This window comes from Chiloscyllium punctatum, chromosome 2 (genome assembly GCF_047496795.1).
Source record: "Chiloscyllium punctatum isolate Juve2018m chromosome 2, sChiPun1.3, whole genome shotgun sequence".
Classification (NCBI taxonomy): Eukaryota; Metazoa; Chordata; class Chondrichthyes; order Orectolobiformes; family Hemiscylliidae; genus Chiloscyllium; species Chiloscyllium punctatum.
The window spans coordinates 65,834,866-65,856,254 of NC_092740.1; the positions used below are offsets into that span (position 1 = coordinate 65,834,866).

The 21,389-nt window shown below is 39.3% G+C and overlaps 1 protein-coding gene across 1 annotated transcript in view; it reads right to left on the reverse strand.

Annotated features, from left to right (window-relative positions):
• LOC140484868 (solute carrier organic anion transporter family member 4C1-like) overlaps positions 1–15,851 on the reverse strand; it is a 168,221-nt gene extending 152,370 nt beyond the window's left edge. The window contains exon 1 of the mRNA XM_072583602.1: positions 15,410–15,851. Coding sequence (XP_072439703.1) covers positions 15,410–15,614 — 205 coding nt within the window. The 5' untranslated portion in view covers positions 15,615–15,851. The remainder of the gene's footprint in view (positions 1–15,409) is intronic.
• Positions 15,852–21,389: the final 5,538 nt, after the last annotated feature.

Consider the following 21,389-nt stretch of genomic DNA (forward strand, 5'->3'; position numbering starts at 1 on the left):
AATTAGGTCTGTCTTTTTGCATAACTATTTTTAAAAAAATAGAATTATGATCACTAGCCCGAAAGTGCTCCCAAACTGACACTTCAGTCATCTGCCCTGCTTTATATCCCAACAGAAGATCACGTTTTGCTCCTTCCCTAGTACGTAGAAACACATACTGAATAAAAACATTTTCTTGTACACACTTAACAAATTCTTCTCCACCTGAGCTGTTAACACTATGGCAGTTCCAGTCTATATTTGGAAAATTAAAATCCCCTTCCATTACAACCCCATTATTCTTACAGGTAACTGAGATCTTTCCTTACAAATTTGCTTCTCAATGATCCTTTTCTGCCCTCCTGATTATCCTTTTGAGTATAATCCTAATGCTCTTATACTCCTATAGGGATTCACTCAATTCTAGCTGTCTATATCTAACCCATGCCTCCTTCATTTTCTTCACCAGGGTCTCAATTATCCCTTTCTTACTTCTCAATTTCATCCAAATAACTTCACTGGATTTACTCCCAGGAATATCCTGTCTAAGTACAGCCGCAATATTATCCCTAACCAGAAACACCACTCCCCGTCTCCTGCCCCCTTCCAACCTTGCAGCAGCATCTATACCCTGGAACATTGAGCTGCCAGTCCAGTCCATCCCTGACCCATGTTTCTATAATAGCTATGATGTCTCAGTTCCATGTTGCCAACCATGTCCTGAGTTCATCTACCTTACCTTTTGCATTGGAATAAATGCAGTTTGATTTATTAGTCCTAACTCATCCTCTGCCTTGCTCCTGCCTGCCTTGAATGTTTGACTTGCTCCTCTTCTCAACTGTACCAGCCTCAGACCGATCTCTTTTCTCACTATCTCTTTGGGTCACCACTGCACTCCCCCTTACTTGTTTAAAGTCTCCCGAGTAGCACTAGCAAATCTCTCTACCAGGATATTGGTCCTCTTCCAATAGTGCCTGAAAAAAATACTTCACAATTCACTACTGGAGGATGTCAGTGATCCAGGCAACAAATCTCATTGAGAAAAATGGATTCACTGCTTTATGAAGTTCTTGTTAGTAACTGGCTGTCATTGTAACACCTCTGGAGTTTTATTCATGGTGCATGTGCAGAGGTGAGGAATAACAGCTAAAGTGGGTAGCCCTTATCCTATACAACTCATTCATAGACCTAGGAGAGTGGGATGGAAGGATAACAGAAAGTTGTATACAGAACACCAGCTATGTATTTATAGAACAGTAGACGTTCCTGTTATTGAGCCTCTGCAGCCTGTAACTCGGTGCCCTAATAGCCATATGGATGCAGCCAATGCTGCCCTTTACATATGGAAACCCAACGTTGCAGTAAATCCAAATGCCATACTTAGGTCCTATCAAGCAGGCATTTGAAGGCTTGGCAAAGCGGTATCTATGATTATTGAGATATAGCTGCTTGTAGATGACTTTAAAATATTACAGAGGACTCCAGCTGAGACCTTAAATGATCCAGAGGTGAAGTTACCTTGTATGCTACTGCCAGGGCCTGGCTACGAATGCAGAAAGGTATGGATTTCGTACTGTCAGGTGCATTGATGTCTGCGACCATCTATGTAGAAAATCAGTCTATTTCAGCATGGACTTTCTGACATGTCCAAATAACTAGGTCTGGCACAGTATATCATGCCACTTGGATAAGCAATCCTTCTCCTCCAAGCTTCTGACTCAATGACCGTGTGCTCCTTCTGCTCAAGGCCATTCCTCACTAGCCGTGTGTGATACCTCAATTGTCTCAGAGTGTGGTGGAGCCTATCCCATTTCCAGGTGCACTTTCCTGCTATCCAAGTATGTTGAGGATACTGATTCAACGTCATGAAGCCCAGGCAATAGCAAATGAGCTCACAGCCCCTGAAATAGCAAGGACTTTATTTCTGATCCTCCACGTTCTCTTGACATGTTCCTTAAATTTTTCAGTCCATACCATGAGGCCTTTCAGCCAATTGAGACAATTTAAATAAATTTTCAAAGACTTAATTTGCACGCTCATTGAAATCTACTCCTACTCACCTCTCTACTCACGAGGTGTGATTGCTAAGGGCTCTCAATTCTCACCCGTCTCCTAGAAAACTGCATTACATCTACAATTGTGCCATTTTCTGTGGTCTCAATAAGCTTCATGGCTACTTTAACAGGCAAAGTTTTGGTTTGGCACCTATACCCTTTCTCGCACCCACAAAATAATGGAGGGAAGATTTGGAGGTGGGATTTCTGGTCATATTGTTAGGTCACTGCCTAGCTCACTGCCAGCTGCCTTTTTTTTGCCATCTCACCTCCATTTGGGATGAGGAAATATTGATCTAAGTTTTTTATAACAATTTGAACAGTAAAAGCATACACATAAGAATCTCGGGGTTGATTAGAAACCAAAAAGAATGGTTGAGAAGTGGATGACACATTTGCACTTGTCTTTTCAAAAGAATATACAGCTAATGTCACTGTAAGGGAATAGGAAGTAAATAAGTTGGATACAAGACGGACAGTGTAAATGCCAAAAAGGTTGACAGCTATAAAGGTAGAATAGTCACCTATCCTGAATGGGATGCATGCCTAGTTGCTGAAGAAATTAAAAGTGGAAAGAAATAGAGGCTCTGGCCCCCAAAATGCAATTTTTCTTAAATAAAGGAGTGATGTCAGAAGACTGGTCTCCAACGTCATACTCCTGTTAAAAAAAGGAGAATGGCATAAACCCCGTAACCACTGTCAGTCTGGAAAAATATTCAGGAGGTAACAGGCTAGGACAAAACTGTCAATTGGAAAAACATGGGTGAATCAACAGTATTTATTTCTAAAGTCAATATATGCTTTACGTACTTGAAAGTTCTTAAAAGTATGGAGAGGGTCCATAAGTGCCACTGATGTTGTGTGTACTGGCTTTCAAAAAGCATTTGATACAGCACCACAAATAAATATGTTAAAATAATTAAAGCCCATGGGACTAAAAGGAAAGTGGTTCATATAAAAGATTACACAGAATATGGATACAGAAACAAGTGGCTTGGCTTCATATGCTTGTCCAGTTTCCTATTCAATACTTTTACAATACCAGCTGCTTCAGTATTCCTTGTGGTAGCAAGTTCCATATTTTTATCATTCTTTAGTTAAAGACCAAATTAAATTGGCTAAGGGACAGAAGACAGGTTACAGTCATGAGTCACTATCCTTGATAGGAAGTGGAGAGGAAATTCACTGAGAGCTCAATAATCGCTCTTCTGCTTTATTTCATTTTTATTAATGAGCTGGACTTTAATCTACAGGACAATTTCAAACAATGAAGATTACACAAAATTCAGAAAAGTTAGTCAATAGTGAAGAGGATAGCATAAGTTTCAGGAGGATGTCGACAAATTGGTTAATTGGTAGAAGGTTGATGGAATTTTAGGTAGGGAGAGTGATGATCTGTGGAAAGAAGAAAGTAGGCTCAATATAACCAAAATGGTACAAATTAAAGGAGATGCATATAAACACAGATGTGAGGATTTGTGTACAGAAATCTTTGAAGGTACACAACTGTTGTGACGGATGTTAAGATGGCATAGAGAGTCCTTAGGCATACCCATAAGGCCAAGTGTACAAAAACAAGAAAGTTTCATATATTTTAGTAAATCTCTGATTGTGCCCAGGTAGAGTATTGGGTACCTCACTTTAAGAAATATGTTAAGGCATTGGATACAAAAAAAATTACCAAAATGGTACTATAAACACGACTTCAATTATCTGGTGAATGTGTATAAGCAAGGATGATTTTAGTTGGAGCAGAGATTTTACAGCGATTTAGTATATGCTTTTAAAATCATTTACAAGAGTTAATAAGCAGAAACTGTTTGCACTTGATGTAACCAGAAGGTACAGATATAAAATAACTGGCAAAAGAACCACAGGCCAAGTTCAGTGGTTTTTAAAAGTACTAAGTAATTACGATTTGAAAGACAATAGCTGAAAGTGTGGTGGAAGCAGACTCAACAGTTTAATCGTAACAGTCTAAAAGTAATTAGATTAATGAGAGTTAATTTCAGGGCTATGGAGATTGGACCTAAATAGACACTTCTTTCAAAGAGCTAGAATTGGCATGTTGGGCCAAATTGCCTCGTTCTTTATAAGATTCAATGGTTTTCTGATTTCTAAATGCATTGCTCTTGTTAATCATAATGTCTTATCCCAATTACAGTTATTTTAAATACTTTAAAAATATTCACCCATAAACTTTCTAGTGGTAAAGCAATATTATATGTGCAATTTCTCATTCACACTTGTATAGATAACAAGGGAGCAAGAGATCCATATCCTGCCATAAAAGGCTAATACAATCTACATTAGACAACATACTCAGTTTAATTCTAGTATTGCAAAGAAATAAATTGAAACACATTGTCAATTCTAACTTGGTGATGGTAGGTGATCCTGTTAAGTAAATGATGTCAAAATTACAATAAACATCTAAAAGGATTTCTAGCTTCGTAAGGGGAGTCTGACAACTCCTGTGACATTTTTAGGATTTATTTTCTATCTATGCACATTATTTTTCATTAGAGAGAGGATTAATGTAACTCATTGAAATGCTGGTAAGAACTAGAACTAACAAGGAAACATTTGAAAAAAGCTGGAACAGGCTTGCAGATGAGGCAATGAGGGTCTTTGAAAACAAATTTGAGAGTGGGATTGGCCTGCTGCAGCAGGTCTACTGCTAATATTCCAATTCGTATTTTTTTGTTTTCCCTATTAACCATGAATTTCAATATTCCAACACACCCCTGGCCAGATCTCCATCTTCCATTCTCCAAAATTCCTTAGAATTTTGAGCATTCTGAATTTTAATCATTTCAGCATTTGTAGTGTTATAACACAGAGACAGACAGCTGAACAAAAGCAGTTTTTCTACCACTGTATTCGCAATCCTGTAAAATGAAACCATCAAAGGTCCCCAAATAGACACTCAAATGGTTCCTCATCAGACTTTTGTATAACCAATCCCAGATTTTGTGAATAATTAATTCTCAGACACTTGATATTTGTATCTCAAAACATTTGTTTTCAGCCCCATGCACATGAAAGAACTTTGAGTATTGGAGTTGGGACGATATGTTTTGGCTGCATAGGATTTTGATGAGGCCACTTTTAGAAAACTGTAGACAATTCTGGTCCACAAACAAAAACAAAAATTGCTGGAAAAACTCAGCAGATCTGGTAGCATCTGAGGAGAGAAATCAGGGTTTACATTTCAGGTTGAGTGACCCTTCCTCAGAACTTCTGAAGAAGGGTCACTCGACCTGAAATGTTAACTCTGATTTCCCTCCACAGATGCTGCCAGACCTGCTGAGTTTTTCCAGCAATTGCTGTTTTCATTTCTGATTTACAGCACCTGCAGTTCTTTTAGTTTTTATTTACAATTTTGGTAGCCCTTCTATGGGAAGAATGTTGTTAAACTTAAAAGGGTGCGGAAAAGGCTTACAAGGATGTTGATAGGATTAGAGGGTTTGAGTTATAGGGAGAGGCTGAATAGGCTGGCCTTTTTTCCCTGGAGCATCACATGCTGAGTGACCTAGAGGTTTATAAAATCATGAGGAGCATGGATTGGGTGAATAGCCAAGATCTTTTTCCTTGGAGTCCAAAAGTAAATGGTATAGGTTTGAGTTGAGAGGGCAAAGATTTTAAAAAGGACCTGAAGAATAACTTTTTCATGCAGAAGGTGGTGTGCATGGAATGAGCTATAAGAGGTGGTGGTGGAGGCTGGTACAATTATAACATTTAAAAGGCATCTGAATTGGAAAATAAATCGGAAACATTTAAAGGGATATGGATGCATTTTGGTTGCGAAAATCAAGGCAGGACTTATATATTTAAGTGTAAGGTCTTGGCCCATGTTCCCAAACAAAGAGACCTTGGGCTGCAGGTTCATAGTTCCTTGAAAATGGAGTCACAGGTATACAGGATAGTGAAAAAGGCATTTGATATGTTTGCCTTTATTGATCAATGTATTGAGTATAGGAGTTGGGAGGTCATGTTGCCACTATACAGGACATCTGTTAGGCCACCTTTGGAATACTGCATTCAATTCTGGTCTTACTGTTATAGGAAAGATGTTGTGAAACTTGAAAAGGTTCAGAAAGGATTTACAAGAATCATGTCAGGGTTAGAGAGTTTGAGCAATAGGGATAGGCTGAAGAGGCTGGGGCTATTTTCCCGGGAGCATTTAAGGCTGACGGTAACCTTATAGAGGTTCATAAAATCATGGGGGGGGTGATGTGAATAGGGTGAATAGTCTTTTTTCCCAGAGCAATGGAGTGCAAAACTAGAGGGCATAGTTTTAAGGTGAAAGGGGCAAGATTTAAAAGGGACTTAAGAGGCAACTTTTTCACACAAAGGGGTGATGCATATATGGAATGAGCTGCCAGTGGAGGTGGTGGAGGCTGGTACTATTACAACATTTAAAAGTCATCTGGATGGGTATATGAATAAGATGTGGGGCAAGATTAATTTACAATATCTGTTTGGCATGAATGAGTTGCTGGCAAATGGGCCTAAGTCACATTGGGATGTCTGGTTGGCACAGGTAAGTTGGATTGTTGTTTCCATGCTGTATGACTCTATGACTCTATATAGACAGACAGACAAATAAACACAGTGAAGGGATAAATAGAAGAAACGAACAAAATTGGCCAAATTACTTAAATGTTCTTCACAATGCATTGTTCACAGGCATGAATGTGGACTTCTTAGCCATTTTTCCTGAAACATTGATCAGAGTCACCTTCTCCATTCATCCAAGCAAAGACATCCATACTTCTAATGTAGATTTCTTCTCTTTGGTTTCTGGAAGCTGGTGTATTGATTAGGCAGAAAGTTCTCAAATCTTTCTGCCATCCTAGCAGTATTCCAGAACCAACTCTCAGGAAACATAGCCAGCTTCTGCTTTCTGAATAAACACAATGTTCTTCTGGGAGCCATCGTGTTTGTTAGAACCTTTTGAACAATGCTCAGCCTGCAACTAGCCTCCAGGGCTGTCCTCACAAATAAAAAATGCTTCTCTGGTCTATTCTTTTCTTTTTAACCCAAGCTGCCCAAAGTCCATCTGTTATTTCCAGCTTGTAATACAGAACAGTAATAAAAGAATAAAATAAAATAATGAAAAACTCAGCGAGAAATCTAACTATGGTCATAGCTATGGCAACCATATTTCCTCCCTGAATCTCAGTACATTTCTATCTCTCTTTCCTCCTTTAGGCTGCATCTTGAAACCTGCCTCCTTGATAAGCCCTTTTTTTAATACACTTGTGGGATTTGTGTGTTTTTGGCTGACCAGCATTTCTTACCCATCCCCAGTTGCCCTTGAGAAGCGGTGGTGAGCTAACTTCTTGAACAGATGCAATAGATGTACGCTGACCCATGAAGTCTTTAGGGTGGGAATTCCACAATTTTGACACAACAACATTGAAGGAATGGTGACATGTTTCCAAGTCAAGACGGTGAGTGGCTTGGAGGGGAACTTGCAACTGATGGCATTCCCATGTATCTGCTGCCCTAGTTCTTCAAGTTGGAAGTGGTCATAGGTTTGGAAGGTACTGTCTAAGGATCTTTGGTGAATTTTTGCAGAGCATCACGTAAATTGTACACACTGCTGCTTGTGAGTATCACTGGTGGAGATGGTTGATGATTGTGGATGTGGTGCCAATCAAGCCGGCTGCTTTGTTCTGGATGGTGTTGCACTTCTTGTAATTTAGTACAGCTGTGCTCATCCAGTCAAGGAATAGTCAGGAATTCAAAAAAAAATTAAATAAAAAACAAAATAATGTAGTTGCTGGAAATCTGAAACAAACACAGAAAATGCTAGAGAAACTCAGCCGGTTTGACAGCTTCTATGGAGAGAGAAATAGAACTCAGTTCCAAAGAAGAGTCATACTGGACTTGAAATATAACTCTGTTTCTCTTGTATTCTCTGTGCTTGTTTTGGAAAAGTTCAAGCTTCCATACAAAAGAGAGAGAGTCACTGACAGGAAAGTTATATCTGGTTTCCAGAATGTATGTATTTTAATTTTTTTTTTGTAAACACTGAGCTTGGAAGCTCTGTATCAGAATATTTGTTTGGAGTCATGCAAAAAAGGACTGCATAAAACCAATCAAGTGACCGGTTTTGCAAGTTTTGGTTAACAAATGCTTCAATTGAGTGCAAGTCACAGACCTCCCTGTTATAATATTCTGTGAACTTGCAGACATTATGCACTTCTGCTATCTTTGTTTAAAATCACAATTACAAGTTTATTTTGTTGGAGCTGTTGTGGTATCCAAACGGCAGAAAGAATATATTATGCGATATTACGAACCAACATCCCTTACATAATTTTTCCAGTCACTTAACTTATTGTTGTTACATGACACATGGTTCCAAAAATGGTCCTTATTTCTGAGCCTGAAGTCCTGCCCTTTAATCTGGCTCCTAATTGCTGAGACCCTATATCCAGAACTCTTATCAGGATTTCTTCCAATGTCACTAGTTATAATCGGAATAATATTGAAAATTTTCTGTCTGGTCTATGACAACCCTTAATTTGGCACTAAAGTAGCACACCAGTCAGGACTTTTTAAATTGCATTGTAAATTGATGATCTATTTCTAACTAAAAGAATCTACTATCAGTACTACATTCCTCTGACTCTTTGAGTTGTTTCTGTCAAATTTACATATAATTAAATGCCTCTAACTAGTCAACACTCCCAGGCAGTCCCTACTTCCTCTTCCTAATGTGACAGATGGTTGCTCACTGCCCTTGCTCAACCTGCAGGTTGCCATTTCTTCAAATGTGCATTTTAAGAACTCGTGACTTACCAAACATGTCAGAATGGATGACATTTTCCTTGCCCTATGGAGGCCTTTAAAAGCTGGGTTGGAGTTTGAGAAATTAAAATGTCATACTGACTCCCTGTTTTGTTCCTGCTGCCACATGCTTTATCTAGAGATGCCACTGCAGTGTCAACAGCAGTGCACCTGAATTGGCAGATAGAAAGCTAAGACAATTAGTGAGATAGTTGTTTGGCATTTGCCAATTACAGTTTTGCCAGTGTCACACAAGTTTCTCACTTATGAACTCTGGTAGGTAAGAGGAGCAGCTGCACAATGGGAAGTGATGGGAGCATTACATACCTAACTGAGATTTAATTGATAGTGACAGAAATGGGCAAGGCTGCTGCTGCTCTTAATCAAGGCTAATATTAATTGCCAACATTAACTGACCTGCTTGCAAATGAAGTCAGGAGTTGAAATGGCTCAGGCTTTAACTTAACCTTCATTGGATTTTCCCTCCCAATTTACACTCTCCATTAACTCAACCTAAGTCAGGTGTTCTGAAATATACATTGTCCTGTCAACTTGTTTCCAGTGTTATTATGTCAGCATTTGTAATGAAACAGTTGATGTTAATTTGTCACAGTATAATTTTACACCCCTTACTGCCAGCAATTCAACCTGTAATCCTTAGTGATGGAGACAGCAGAGTTTTGGATGACATTTTTTGCATACACTCATGGGATGTGGGCATTACTGGCTGGCCAGCATCTATTGCCATCCTTAGTTGCCCATGAGAAGCTGGTGGTGAGATGCCTTCTTGAACCATTTTAGTTCACGTGCTGTAGGTTGACCCACAAGGTCTTTTGGGAGAGAATTCCTAAGAGTTAGAATTCTTTGTATTTTAGACAGTGAGAGTGAGGAAACTGATCTGGAAAGCTGAGTATAGCATTTAGCTAAGCATGGACAAGGGTTTCATCAGCAGGTGAAGCAAGACAAATATGAGCAGGAGCACAGGGATTAGTGGATTTAATTTTCTCAGAATTGCTCTGAAAGCTTGGAATGAAGTTCTATTATAACCATAAAATATCAAAAAGAATGGATGGTCCTGCATTACACTGAAGGAATATTGAATCAGCAATAGATGTGGAAGATTCCCAGTATTTCTTGTCATTCATGTCTGGACATAATTCTCCTATCTTCACATCAACAACTGGAACTGGGCCAAATTGCTGGAATTCGTGAACTGCCCTGAGGACCTAGGTGAACAGGGATGATCTTAGTGATGATACAGAGATGAGATTAAAAACTCATCTTGGGACCAAATGATACCAAGATTGCAAACAGTCTGTTTCAACCTCACTGTTGCAAGAGAGAAGGATGAAGCTTGGGAATGTAGATTGTGGTGGCAATCAAAAATAGTGATTTTGATATTCTCAATATTAAATAGGATACATTTACATTCATTCAGTATAGTCAGATAAACCATCCGTCAAATCAGAGGCTTGGTTTGGTTTGCTTTATTATCATTTTTTATGTGTGTAATAAATTTCTGTTTTATTGTTGAATCTGCAGTCTTGGCTCCTTATGTTTTAGTGAAATCCCATTGGGGAACATAGAACATTACATGCAGTACAAGCCCTTCAGTCCTCAATGTTGCGCCAACCTGTGAAACTAATCTAAAGTCTGTCTAACCTACACTATTCTATTATCACCCATATGTGTATCCAATGACTATTTAAATGCCATTAATGTTGCCTACTGTTGCAAGCATGGCATTCCATGCCCTTACTACTCTCTGAGAAAAGAACCTACTTCTGACATCTGTCCTATATCTACCACCCCTCAATTTAAAGCTTTGTCCCCTCGTGCTAGCCATCACCATCCAAGGAAAAAGGCTCTCACTGTCCACCCTATGTAGTCCTCTGATCATTTTGTATGTCTCTATTAAGTCACCTCTTAACCGTTTTCTCTCGAATGAAAACAGCCTCATGTCCCTCAGCCTTTCCTCATAAGATCTTCCTTCCATACCAGGCAACATCCTGGTAGATTTCCTCTGCATCCTTTGCAATGCTTCCACATCCTTTCTATAATGTATCAACCAGAACTGGACGCAATACTCAAAGTGCAGCCGCACCAGAGTTTTGTACAGCTGCAACATGGCCTCATGGCTCCGAAACTCAATCCCTTGACCAATAAAAGCTAATACACCTTTTGCCTTCTTAACAACCCGATCAATCTGGGTGACAATTTTCAGAAACCTATGCACGTGGATACTGAGGTCTTTCTGCTCATCCACACTATCAAGAATCTTACCATTAGCCCAGTATTCTGAATTCCTGGTACTCCTTCCAAAGTGAATCACCTCACACTTTTCCAAATTAAACTCCATTTCCTACTTCTCAGCCCAGTTCTGCAGCTTATCTAAGTCCCTCGGCAACCTGCATCACCTTTCTGCACTATCCACCAACTTCAGTGTCATCCGCAAATTTACCAACCCATCCTTCTATGCCCTCATCCAGGTCATTTATAAAAATGACAAACAGCAATGGCCCCAAAATAGATCCTTCCAATATACCACTAGTAACTGAATTCTAGGATGAACATCTTCCATCAACCACCACTCTCTGTCTTCTTACAGCTAGCTGATTTCTGATCCAAACTGCTACATCACCCTCAATCCCATGTCTCTGTATTTTCTGAAATAGCCTATCATGGAGAATCTTATCAAACACTTTAATGAAATCCATATACACCACATCAACCGCTTTAACCTCAGCCACCTGTTTGGTCTCCTTCTCAAAGAACTCAATAAGGTATGTGAGACATGACCTACCCTTCACAAAACCATGTTGACTACTCAAATCAAATTATTCCTTTCCATAAGGTGATTATAAATCACCTTATAATCTTATAATCTTTTCCAAAACTTTGCCCCCAACAGAAGTAAGGCTCACTGGTCTATAATTGCCAGGGTTGTCTCTGTTCCCCTTCTTGAACAAGGAGACACCATTTGCCACCCTTCAAACTTCTGGCACTATTCCTAGAGACAATGAGGACAAAAAGATCAAATCCAAAGGCACTGCAACCTCCTCTTTAGTTTCCCAGAGAATCCAAGGATAAATCCCATCTGGCCCAGAGGACTTATCCATTTTCACACTTTCCAGAACTGCTGACACCAACTCCTTATGAACCTCATCTATTCAGTCTAATAGCCAATAGCTCAGTATCCTTCTCAACAACATTGTCTTTTCCTGTGTGAATACTGACGAAAAATATTCATTTAGCACCTGTCCTATCTCTTCGGACTCCACACACAACTTCCCACTACTATCCTTGACTAGTCCTAATCCTACCCTAGTCATTCTTTTACTCCTGACATACCTATAGAAAGCTTTAGGGTTTTCCTTGATCCTATCTGCCAAAGACTTCTTATGTCCCCTCCTGGCTCTTCTTAGCTCTCTCTTTAGTTACTTCCTGGCTAACTTATAACTCTCAAGCACCCGAACTAAGCCTTCATGTCTCAACTTTACACAAACCTCCTTCTTCCTCTTGACAAGAGATTTAACTTCTTTAATAAACCATGATTCCCTCACTTGACCACTTCCTCCCTGCCTCACAGGTCCATACTTATCAAGGATACGCAGTAGCTGTTCCTTGAACAAGCTCCATGTTTCAATTCTACCCAGCCCCTACAGTTTCCTTTCCTAATTCTTGACTAATCGCATCATACTTGCCTTTCCCCCAGCTATAACTCTTGCCGAGCTCTATGTACCTATCCCTTTTAAAGTAAACATAACTGAATTGTGGTCACTATCACCAAAGTGCTCACTACCTCCAAATCTAACCCCTAGCCTGGTTCATTATTCAGTACCAAATCCAATATGGCCTTGCTTCTTGTTGGCCTGTCTACATGCTGCATCGGGAAATCCTCCTGCACATACTGGACAAAAACTGGAAGATATTTCAAACTTCCCAACAATACCAAAGAAAAGAAGGGAGAAATTAAGTATCATCACCTTCATTAGAGGTAGTATTAGACACAGTAGTGTGGCTAAAGGTAGATAGGTCCCCCGACCCTGATGGTCTACATCCTTGGATCCTAAAAGAGGTAGCTGAAGAGATAGTGGATAGATTGGTTGTAATTTTCCAAGCTCCTTGCATTTTGGAAAAGTATCAGAAGATTGGAAAACTGTCATTTTGACACCTCTATTCAAAAAGGGAGAGGAGCAAAAAGTAGGTAACTGAGGCCAGCTAGCCTGACATTTATTGTTAGAAAAGTATTGGAATCAATATTAAGAAAGCAATCACAGAACATTTTGGAAATCATAATCTAATTAAGCAGAGAGTTAGCATGGCTTCGTGAAAGGGAAATCATGCCTGATAAAAATGGGTCCATTACAGGCAGAGACATGAGAATTTATTATAAGCTATGGAAATGGCAGAAGTATAATACAGCTATTTTCTGTCAGTCTTCATGGAGAAAGACAAAGGAAATTTCCCAAACATAACACAACTCCAAGGAATTGCTGAGAATGAGGAACTAAAAAAAAGTTATCGTGAGTAAAAGAAATTTTGAGAAATTAATGACCTTCAAGTTGAAAAATTTATCAGACACAATGTTCTGCATCCCAGAATGTTGGAATTGGTGGCTATGAAAGTGGATCCATTCGTGGTAATTTCCAAAATTCAAGGGGCTGTGGAATGATATCTCCAAATCAGAAGGCTACCATGCAACCCCACTACTTAATGGAGAGAAGGAAGAAATCAGAACTATAGGTCTACTAGCTTTATGTCAGTAGTAGCAAAAATACTATTATATCTATGATATATAATAACAATCGATTGTAAAGGATGTAATAACCAAGCAATTAGAAAATAATGATTGAATTGTGCAGATGCAATATGGATCTATGAACAGGAAATCAGGTTCAATGAACCAGTTAAGAGTTTTTTGATGATGCAGAGTAGTTAAGGGGAAACTAGAAGACATAGGGTATTTGTACTTTCAGAAGGCTTTCAATAAAATCCCACACTGGAGGTTAAAAAACCAAACTACAGCATATGCGATGGGGAGGTAACATATCAGCATGGTTTGAGGATTGGTTAATAAGAGGAATAAGCAGGTCATTTTCAGATGCAAAGAGATTTCAGCGGGAGATTTTGGCAGGCTGAGTGAGTAGGTAAGGACATGCCAAATAAAATGTAATATGGATATATGTGATATATATATATATCATCTTCAGTAGGATGATGGGATGTGTAGAGTATTTTTAAGTGGTGAGAGATTGGGAAGTATTGATGTCCAAAAAGATCTGGAGGCCTTGTTCAAAAGTCACTGAATGCTAACACATGTAGAAGCAATTCAGAAAGTAATCAGTATGATGATCTTTATTGCAAGACCATTGGAGTACAGGAGTAAAGATTACTTTCTACAATTATATAGAAGCTTGATGAGGCTCTACCGGACCATTCTGTACAGTTTTGGTTGCCTTACCTGTGAAAGGATATAAGTAGATGACTAATTCCTGTGATAGCATGTCTGTCCCATGAGGAGATATTGAGAAGATTGTGCTTATAACTCTCAAGTACAGTAGAAAGAATGATTCACCTGGTTAGGGGTCTAGAACTAAGGGATACACACAGAATAAGAGAAAAATTAAATAGGTCTGAGTTGACATCTTTGTTTAACTCAGAGGGTAGTGAATCTGTAGAATTGTCTACCCAGAGGGCTGTCGAAACTCTTACAAATGTGGAAGCCAACCATAGCCCCAAACACAAGCACTCACACATTCAGACCAGCAGTATTGGAAAAGAAAGTGTATAATACACAGTTGCTGTTGTATATATTTGTGTGCTACTTATAGAAAATCCTGCAGACTTCAGGGAGGGTTCAGAAGCAGGCTGGTTGGAGGTGGTGTTGTGGCTTTGACAGTCACTATTAAAGCATAGCCATTTGATCTATTTGACAGTATGTCTTATTTCAACAGGCTGAATATCTGCCCTGTTGATTTACCTTCCACAACAACAGCCAAACCCAGGTATGCAACTATGTTAAAATTCCCTTCAGAGATTAATTTGCAACAGTAAGCGCCAGAGGGAAGAATGGACATCTTCTTAAAACAATATCCTAGTCTCCTTGTTTCAAATTTAAAATATGTCCATTCATCTGAAGAAAAAGCAGTAATACACAGATTATGATCTAAATGTAAAACCAATTTTACACCTAAATTTATTTGACCCATTGGTTTCTAGTTAATTCATGCTAAATAAAAGAAAATTCAGGTTAAATATTTTCAGTCAGTTAAGTAGAAGACGAAGAAGAAAACTAAATTTCAATACATTCTGCTTAATTATGTAACGTCATTCATCACAGCTGTAGAAACATGAACAATCCACAATCCCCTGTCAGCCGAAAGGGAGTTGTATGATAGCATGTCCTGACTGTATGACTCTATGACCCTATTCTCACATATCATAAGCACTGGTTTAAGACTTTAAGAAGTAAAACGTTTATCTATTTGTTTTCTTTTCAATGACAGACCAGATTCAGCACAAATCAAATAAAAGATAAAACAAGTAAGAAAATTATTTTTAAAAATTACCTTGAATGATACCTAGCAGACTGTAAAATACCAAGTATCCTTTTGGATTGTTGCAGCACTGAATCCAGCTTGGTGTAAATCTTCCCCAGCCACACGGCCCTTCTTCAATCTCTTGCTTAGGCACTTCTATTTGTGCAACGTTTTCTTGTTTTGAGTTTTGTTCTACATTGAGGTTGTCATCGGTGATGAATGCAGGATTATCCATTTTGTTAATCAACTATGTCAAATCAATAGTGTCAAGCAGTTTAAAAAAGCAGTTTGAGGACAGTGAACTGTATAACCTAAAGTCCTTTCTTATAAATAATTCTTTTATATAAGGTTTCCTATTCTGGACGTTACTTAGTTTCAGCACACTAAATTCCAGATCTGCCAGCTGACTGCAAAATCCAGATTTTTTTTTCTGACAAAGCAGTAGGTGTGTTGGCAATCTATGCAGTTGTAAATTCAGTTCACCTCTGCCCAGAAGCAATGTGTAGTACTGTATTTCCATCAACTAGAGGCGGAACAGGAGTTCTAGTTAACCCAATCAGCGTGCGTATAACCGCAGTTATCTGATTAATATACATACCAGTTAACATACATTTTGCGAAATATCCCATCTACAGGAGATATGTTTTTCAATCAATCATTCATTGTAGTTGCGTTTTAATACAAATGAAATCTGATATTCAGAGCAAATATTCAGTCAACGTGAGATCAAATTCGAGCCTTTCTGAACTTCAACTTCTTGAAAAGTAGAAAGTCTACTATGGTTAACTTCCTTGAAACGCTGCCACTTGCTTAACCCATTCAGCACCGAAACATCTTCCTCCCATTCAGGTTTCACTGGTGCTGTGGGGAAAAAAATGTGGTAGGAAAGCGAAAACATGAACAACGTGGGAAAGAAACAACAGGTGCAGGAAGGCGGCCAGGACAAAATAACGAAATAAATATAAACACATACATACGCATTAGTCAGTTTGAAGGCATTAATTACCCTCTAGACTGCATGTTATATAAAAGGAAGAAATGTATTTCACTGAGTTACCAAATATGTGAATAAGGTACCAATTACATCTCACCATTTAGTGAGATGTCACAAAAAAGGGGGAACAAGGAGAAAGTGAACTAATAATTGAAATAGTAAAATAAAACCAAGGTGTCGAGGTATTGAAGAAACCAAAAGGAAGCCGCAAACTGAGGAATAGGGGTGGGGGGGCAGCAGTGGCTAAACTGGGCCTGGCAAGGGGGCACAGGTCAGGGGGCGCAGGTCAAGGGGCATACGCCAGGCTGTGCGGGGCGGGTGCCTGGAGAGAACCGGAGGGAGCTGAGTGACAGAGGCTGTGACCCAGTGCTGGGAGTGGGACCGCTCCCACACCGAGCAAGGGTGTTCATTCCGTACTGCTTGCTCCACCGCCCTTTGACAATTGCGCTGTATGGGGCGGGGGTTGGAAACAAATGGCCTAATAATCTGATCACGAATCTCATTTCTTCAGGTTGCCTTCTTCTTCCCGCAGAAGAAGGTCAGGCAGCCACCACACAGAGTTCAGAAAGAGACAGAGAGATGTAGGTTAAACCAAAGTTTGGTTAGCTGTTGCCGAGTATCAACATCGACTCAACAAGTTCCAAACTGACCTAAGTTACACCTTTTATAACTGAACCTCTTTCTTTAAGGTAACACTGAAGTGGTTGTACATGTTACAATTGCAGTTTCAAAAATAATCCAGGAACGAACAGAAGAATGTTACCTCTATCAAGATGTAAAGGTAAGGATTGAGAGTGTAGACGCTTCGAAGCCGAGATTGGAGCCTTTGCTCAATCGCCTCAGCGTCCTCCTAAATTGGCCCCAATGAGCTAAGAGTAGTTTCTTGGTCTATCTAAATAACTTTCTCTCTCTGTGAATATTTCCTCCATGAGGACCAATTCCAAACACTTCCAAACCAGTTCACAACCATAATTTTCCAAAGCCTTAATTTCCACCAACAATGTCAATGATAACAATAATTGCTGATGCCAGGACACAGTGTGAATTCACAAAATGGTGACAAATGAAAAAGCAGTAGACCATTCCGTCTCAGCCAGCACTGAAGTATACTAGTAGCTTGAGACAAAAGGACAGCTAACACAGCTTAATTTGTGAAAGGGACAAAAATAGTTTAGACTTATTTTTTTTTTAAAATGACTCATACCTTAATTCGTAACTTAGGAGTTATGAAAGACAGAAGTAACAGGAAAAAGAAACAAAAAAGTATAAAATGTAAAAATCAAAATTAGTATAAATCTGAGAAAATCAAAATAATTAATTTGTACAGTTAACAAATGCATTCGTTATTCCACTGTGTGGCACATCCTTTCTGTAATAGATTTCCACTCTACTATCATTTTCAGTTTTTCAAGAAAATTAGCAAAAGGAAATATTAGAGAATCATTGATTGCTTACCCAATTTAATAATTTACCCTTGTCTAGACTGCAGTTTTTTTGTCTTCATTTTTCCTTCTGGTAGAGTAATTAATAAGTGTGATCTGACAATTTTTCATGAGAGTTAGGAAAATACTTTTGAGATTCTAGATAGGGAAAGGGATTGATGTCATGGCTTGAGATAATCACATATGCATTGTGCAATGGATCAGCTTAAGGAGAAAATATCCATTCCTCATTTTAAGCTTTATGTTTCCAACTGTTGCCACAAAGCTTGTTCCATGGATTTTTGTTTTATTGGAAGGTGTCCAATTTACGTGCTGATGATTAATTCCATCATTGCAACTATCTGCTTAGTTAGCATCCAAAGACTAAGAGCATATCAAACATAATTACATTAATCTGGATCAAGATGTGAGCTTGAACCTTTTGAATGGTAGTGCAAAGTCAACTATTTCATTGAAGTATGCTATAACGATAATTTAGGTTTACATAGAACCAATAGCATCCCAAAGCACTTCACTGAATAATTAAATAACAAATGAATAACACCAATCCATATGGAGTTGAGGTCAGGTGACCAAAAGCATGGTCAAAGTCATGAGTATTAAAGAACCTGGTGTTGTATGATTTTTAAAGCTAAAAACAGAGTAGAGAAGGAGAGAAATGTTGGGAGAGAATTCCACAGCAGCTTCAGACATCTGCAAGTGTGGCCATCTGTTGTGAGGTGACTGAAATCTTAACTGATCATTAGAAAAGCAAAGGCGCCATGGCTAGTTATGGCACTGCAGGAGACTAATAGAGACAGGGTGAAACCATAAAGTGACCTGGAAACAAAGATGCAAATTTTGAAATCAAGTTGTTGCTTAATTGTGATCTATTGCAGATCAGCAAACACAGGAATGTGAGTGAGGTGAATTAGACTTGAATCATGCTAACTTATAGACATAGAACTTTAGAAGAAATGATCTCAAGTATACAAACTGTTGCATACAGGAGATGAACCAGGAGTGCATAAAGTCTTAAAGGCATGGATGAGCAATTCAGCAACAAATGAGCCAAAATAAGGTCACATGTTATACAGTGGAAATACGTGTTTTTTGTCACACTGCCAATATATGTTTGGAAGCTTATTTCAAGATCAAGTAATGACACCATGATTGACTGATATCAGATGAAGGGAGAAGGATGAAACCAGTAATTAAAGAATGGAGTTTTAATGTACATGATACATAATTTTATGAAGCAAAGTGAGTTTTCTGAAGGGATTATTCACCCTGCTGCAGTCTACTTCTCTATCATAATCAATACTTCATCTCCCTCTTATGTAATTTACAAATGTGTAACATATGACTCTATTTGCCCTTTTATTTCCTCACTTCCCAATGTCCAAGGCTTCAAACGCTGTTTCAATGTGAAACAGCCTTTTTTTTTTGTAAATATATTTATGAGCAAATTTTTTTAACTTTACAAACATATAAAATTATTGAAAAAAACAATCAATAACAAATATCAGTGTAATAAAAAGAAAGAAAACACAAATTACAATACAACTACTATCTACTAACTACTAACCTACCCTCTAATACAAAGCAAACCATAACACTGTACAAAGCAACACCAAAAAAAGAAAGAAAAGCAAAAAAAAAACAAAAAACCCACAAAATACACAACAGCTATGCTCAGCTCAAAGTTCCCAAACAAAGGAACGAGAGCATTGTATACATACCCATATTAACTTAGGAGACCCCCCTCCAGGCCCAAGGGCTTGACAAATAATCATCCTAGTTAAACAAACACCCTAGTTAAGATAACTGAGAAACCTATATCCAAATAACTCAAGTAGGGCTGCCATGTCTTATAAAAATTGTTTGTTGTGTGGTGCACCATGTTTGTAAAAAAGTCTAAGGGAATGTGCTCCATAATCAATTTCTGCCACCCAGCAAGCCCGGCGGGTTCTCAGACACCCAGTTCACCAAAATATTCTTCCGTGCACAGTATGCAAGAATATTAAATAGTTTCTTCCCATGCTTGTCTAAAGATGGTAAATTCGGTAGACCTAAGAGGAGAGATATTGGGTCTACTTTGACTTCAGTCCTCAACACCCTCGCCATCTCTCCCGCTGCAGTGCTCCAATAAACACGGAGCCTGTGGCATTTCCAGAAGCAATGGGTAAGAGTACCTACACTTGTTTTACATTTGGGGCACACTGAAGATGCCCCTTTTTTAAACTTCGCCAGACGGTCTGGTGCCAGATGAGCCCTGTCCAGAACTTTTAACTGCGTGGAACATGTCTTATTACAGATTGAGATCTTTCAAGTATTCTCCCATATGTTCTCCCATGTTTCAGAAGAGATCTCCACTCCCAGCTCTTGCTCCCAGACGTCACATAACCGGTTAATATCCTGCCATGCCCTGCCACCCAGCAGGTGATAGAGGGCAATAACCAAAAGGGTGCTTGTGGAGCGTAGCAACAACTTCTCTGTATCAGGCTTATAGGGCTTAGTGAGAAGCATAGTCTTCTTCTGGATGAAATCCCTAACCTGAAAAAACGGAAAAGAATTCTGCTGAGCAACCCGTATTTGCGGCTCAGTTGCTCAAAAGACATTGTAACCTCCCCCTCAAACAAGTCTCCGAAACTAGAAACTCCTCTTGCTGCCCATAGTTTGAACCCTGAGTCCATCATCCCTGGTCAGAACCCTGGCATGCCAACTATAGATGTAAGTGGCGAAGTCTTGGAGAAACAACCCTCACTCTGACACATCATCCTCCATGCCTTGACTGTACTAATGACAATGGGGTTCCAGCAGTGGTCCATAACTGTCCTCATCTTATCCATGAACAACAGGTTAATAAGAGGGTACTTTGCCTGGGAGGCCTCAATATCCAGCCATATTGAGTTTGGATCGTTACCTACCCAAACGCGACAAAGGACAGCAGGGAATTCAATTGATACCTCGTGATGTCTGGGAAATCAACTCCTCCCCCTCCTTGAGGCAACTGTAATTTAGTACGTTTGAGATGAAGGGCCGACCACGATGCCAGACAAAGGAACCAAACCAACCCATAAGCTTCTGCAGCTTTGACCTGGGAAATATTATAGGGAGTATGCGCATGGGATACAGCAAACGAGGAAGAACCTTCAGCTTAATGAGAGATATTCGGCTCAGCCATGAAGTTGGAAGAGCCTCCCATGTCTGGAGATCTCGCCTAATATTGTCGAGCAAGTGAGCAAAGTTAGTCCAAAATAACAGATCAATCTTTGGGGTAATAAAAATGCCTAGGTATCGGAACCCTGCCCGTGACCACTTAAAAGGGAACTTAGGGCCACCTTCAACTTCTGGCACATCCTTAAGGTTCCCCAAAGGCATAGCCTCCGATTTTGCAAAGTTATATCCTGAAATAGCCCCAAATGCATTGATACATTGTATCAAATGGGATACGGAGGTCACCGGGTTCGATAAAAACAGAAGGCCATCATCCGCGTACAGTGTAATCTTGTGTGCCCTCGATCGCACTTCTGGAGTGGTTACGTGGACGTTCTGACGAATGGCCTCTGCCAGCGGCTCTATCATCAATGTA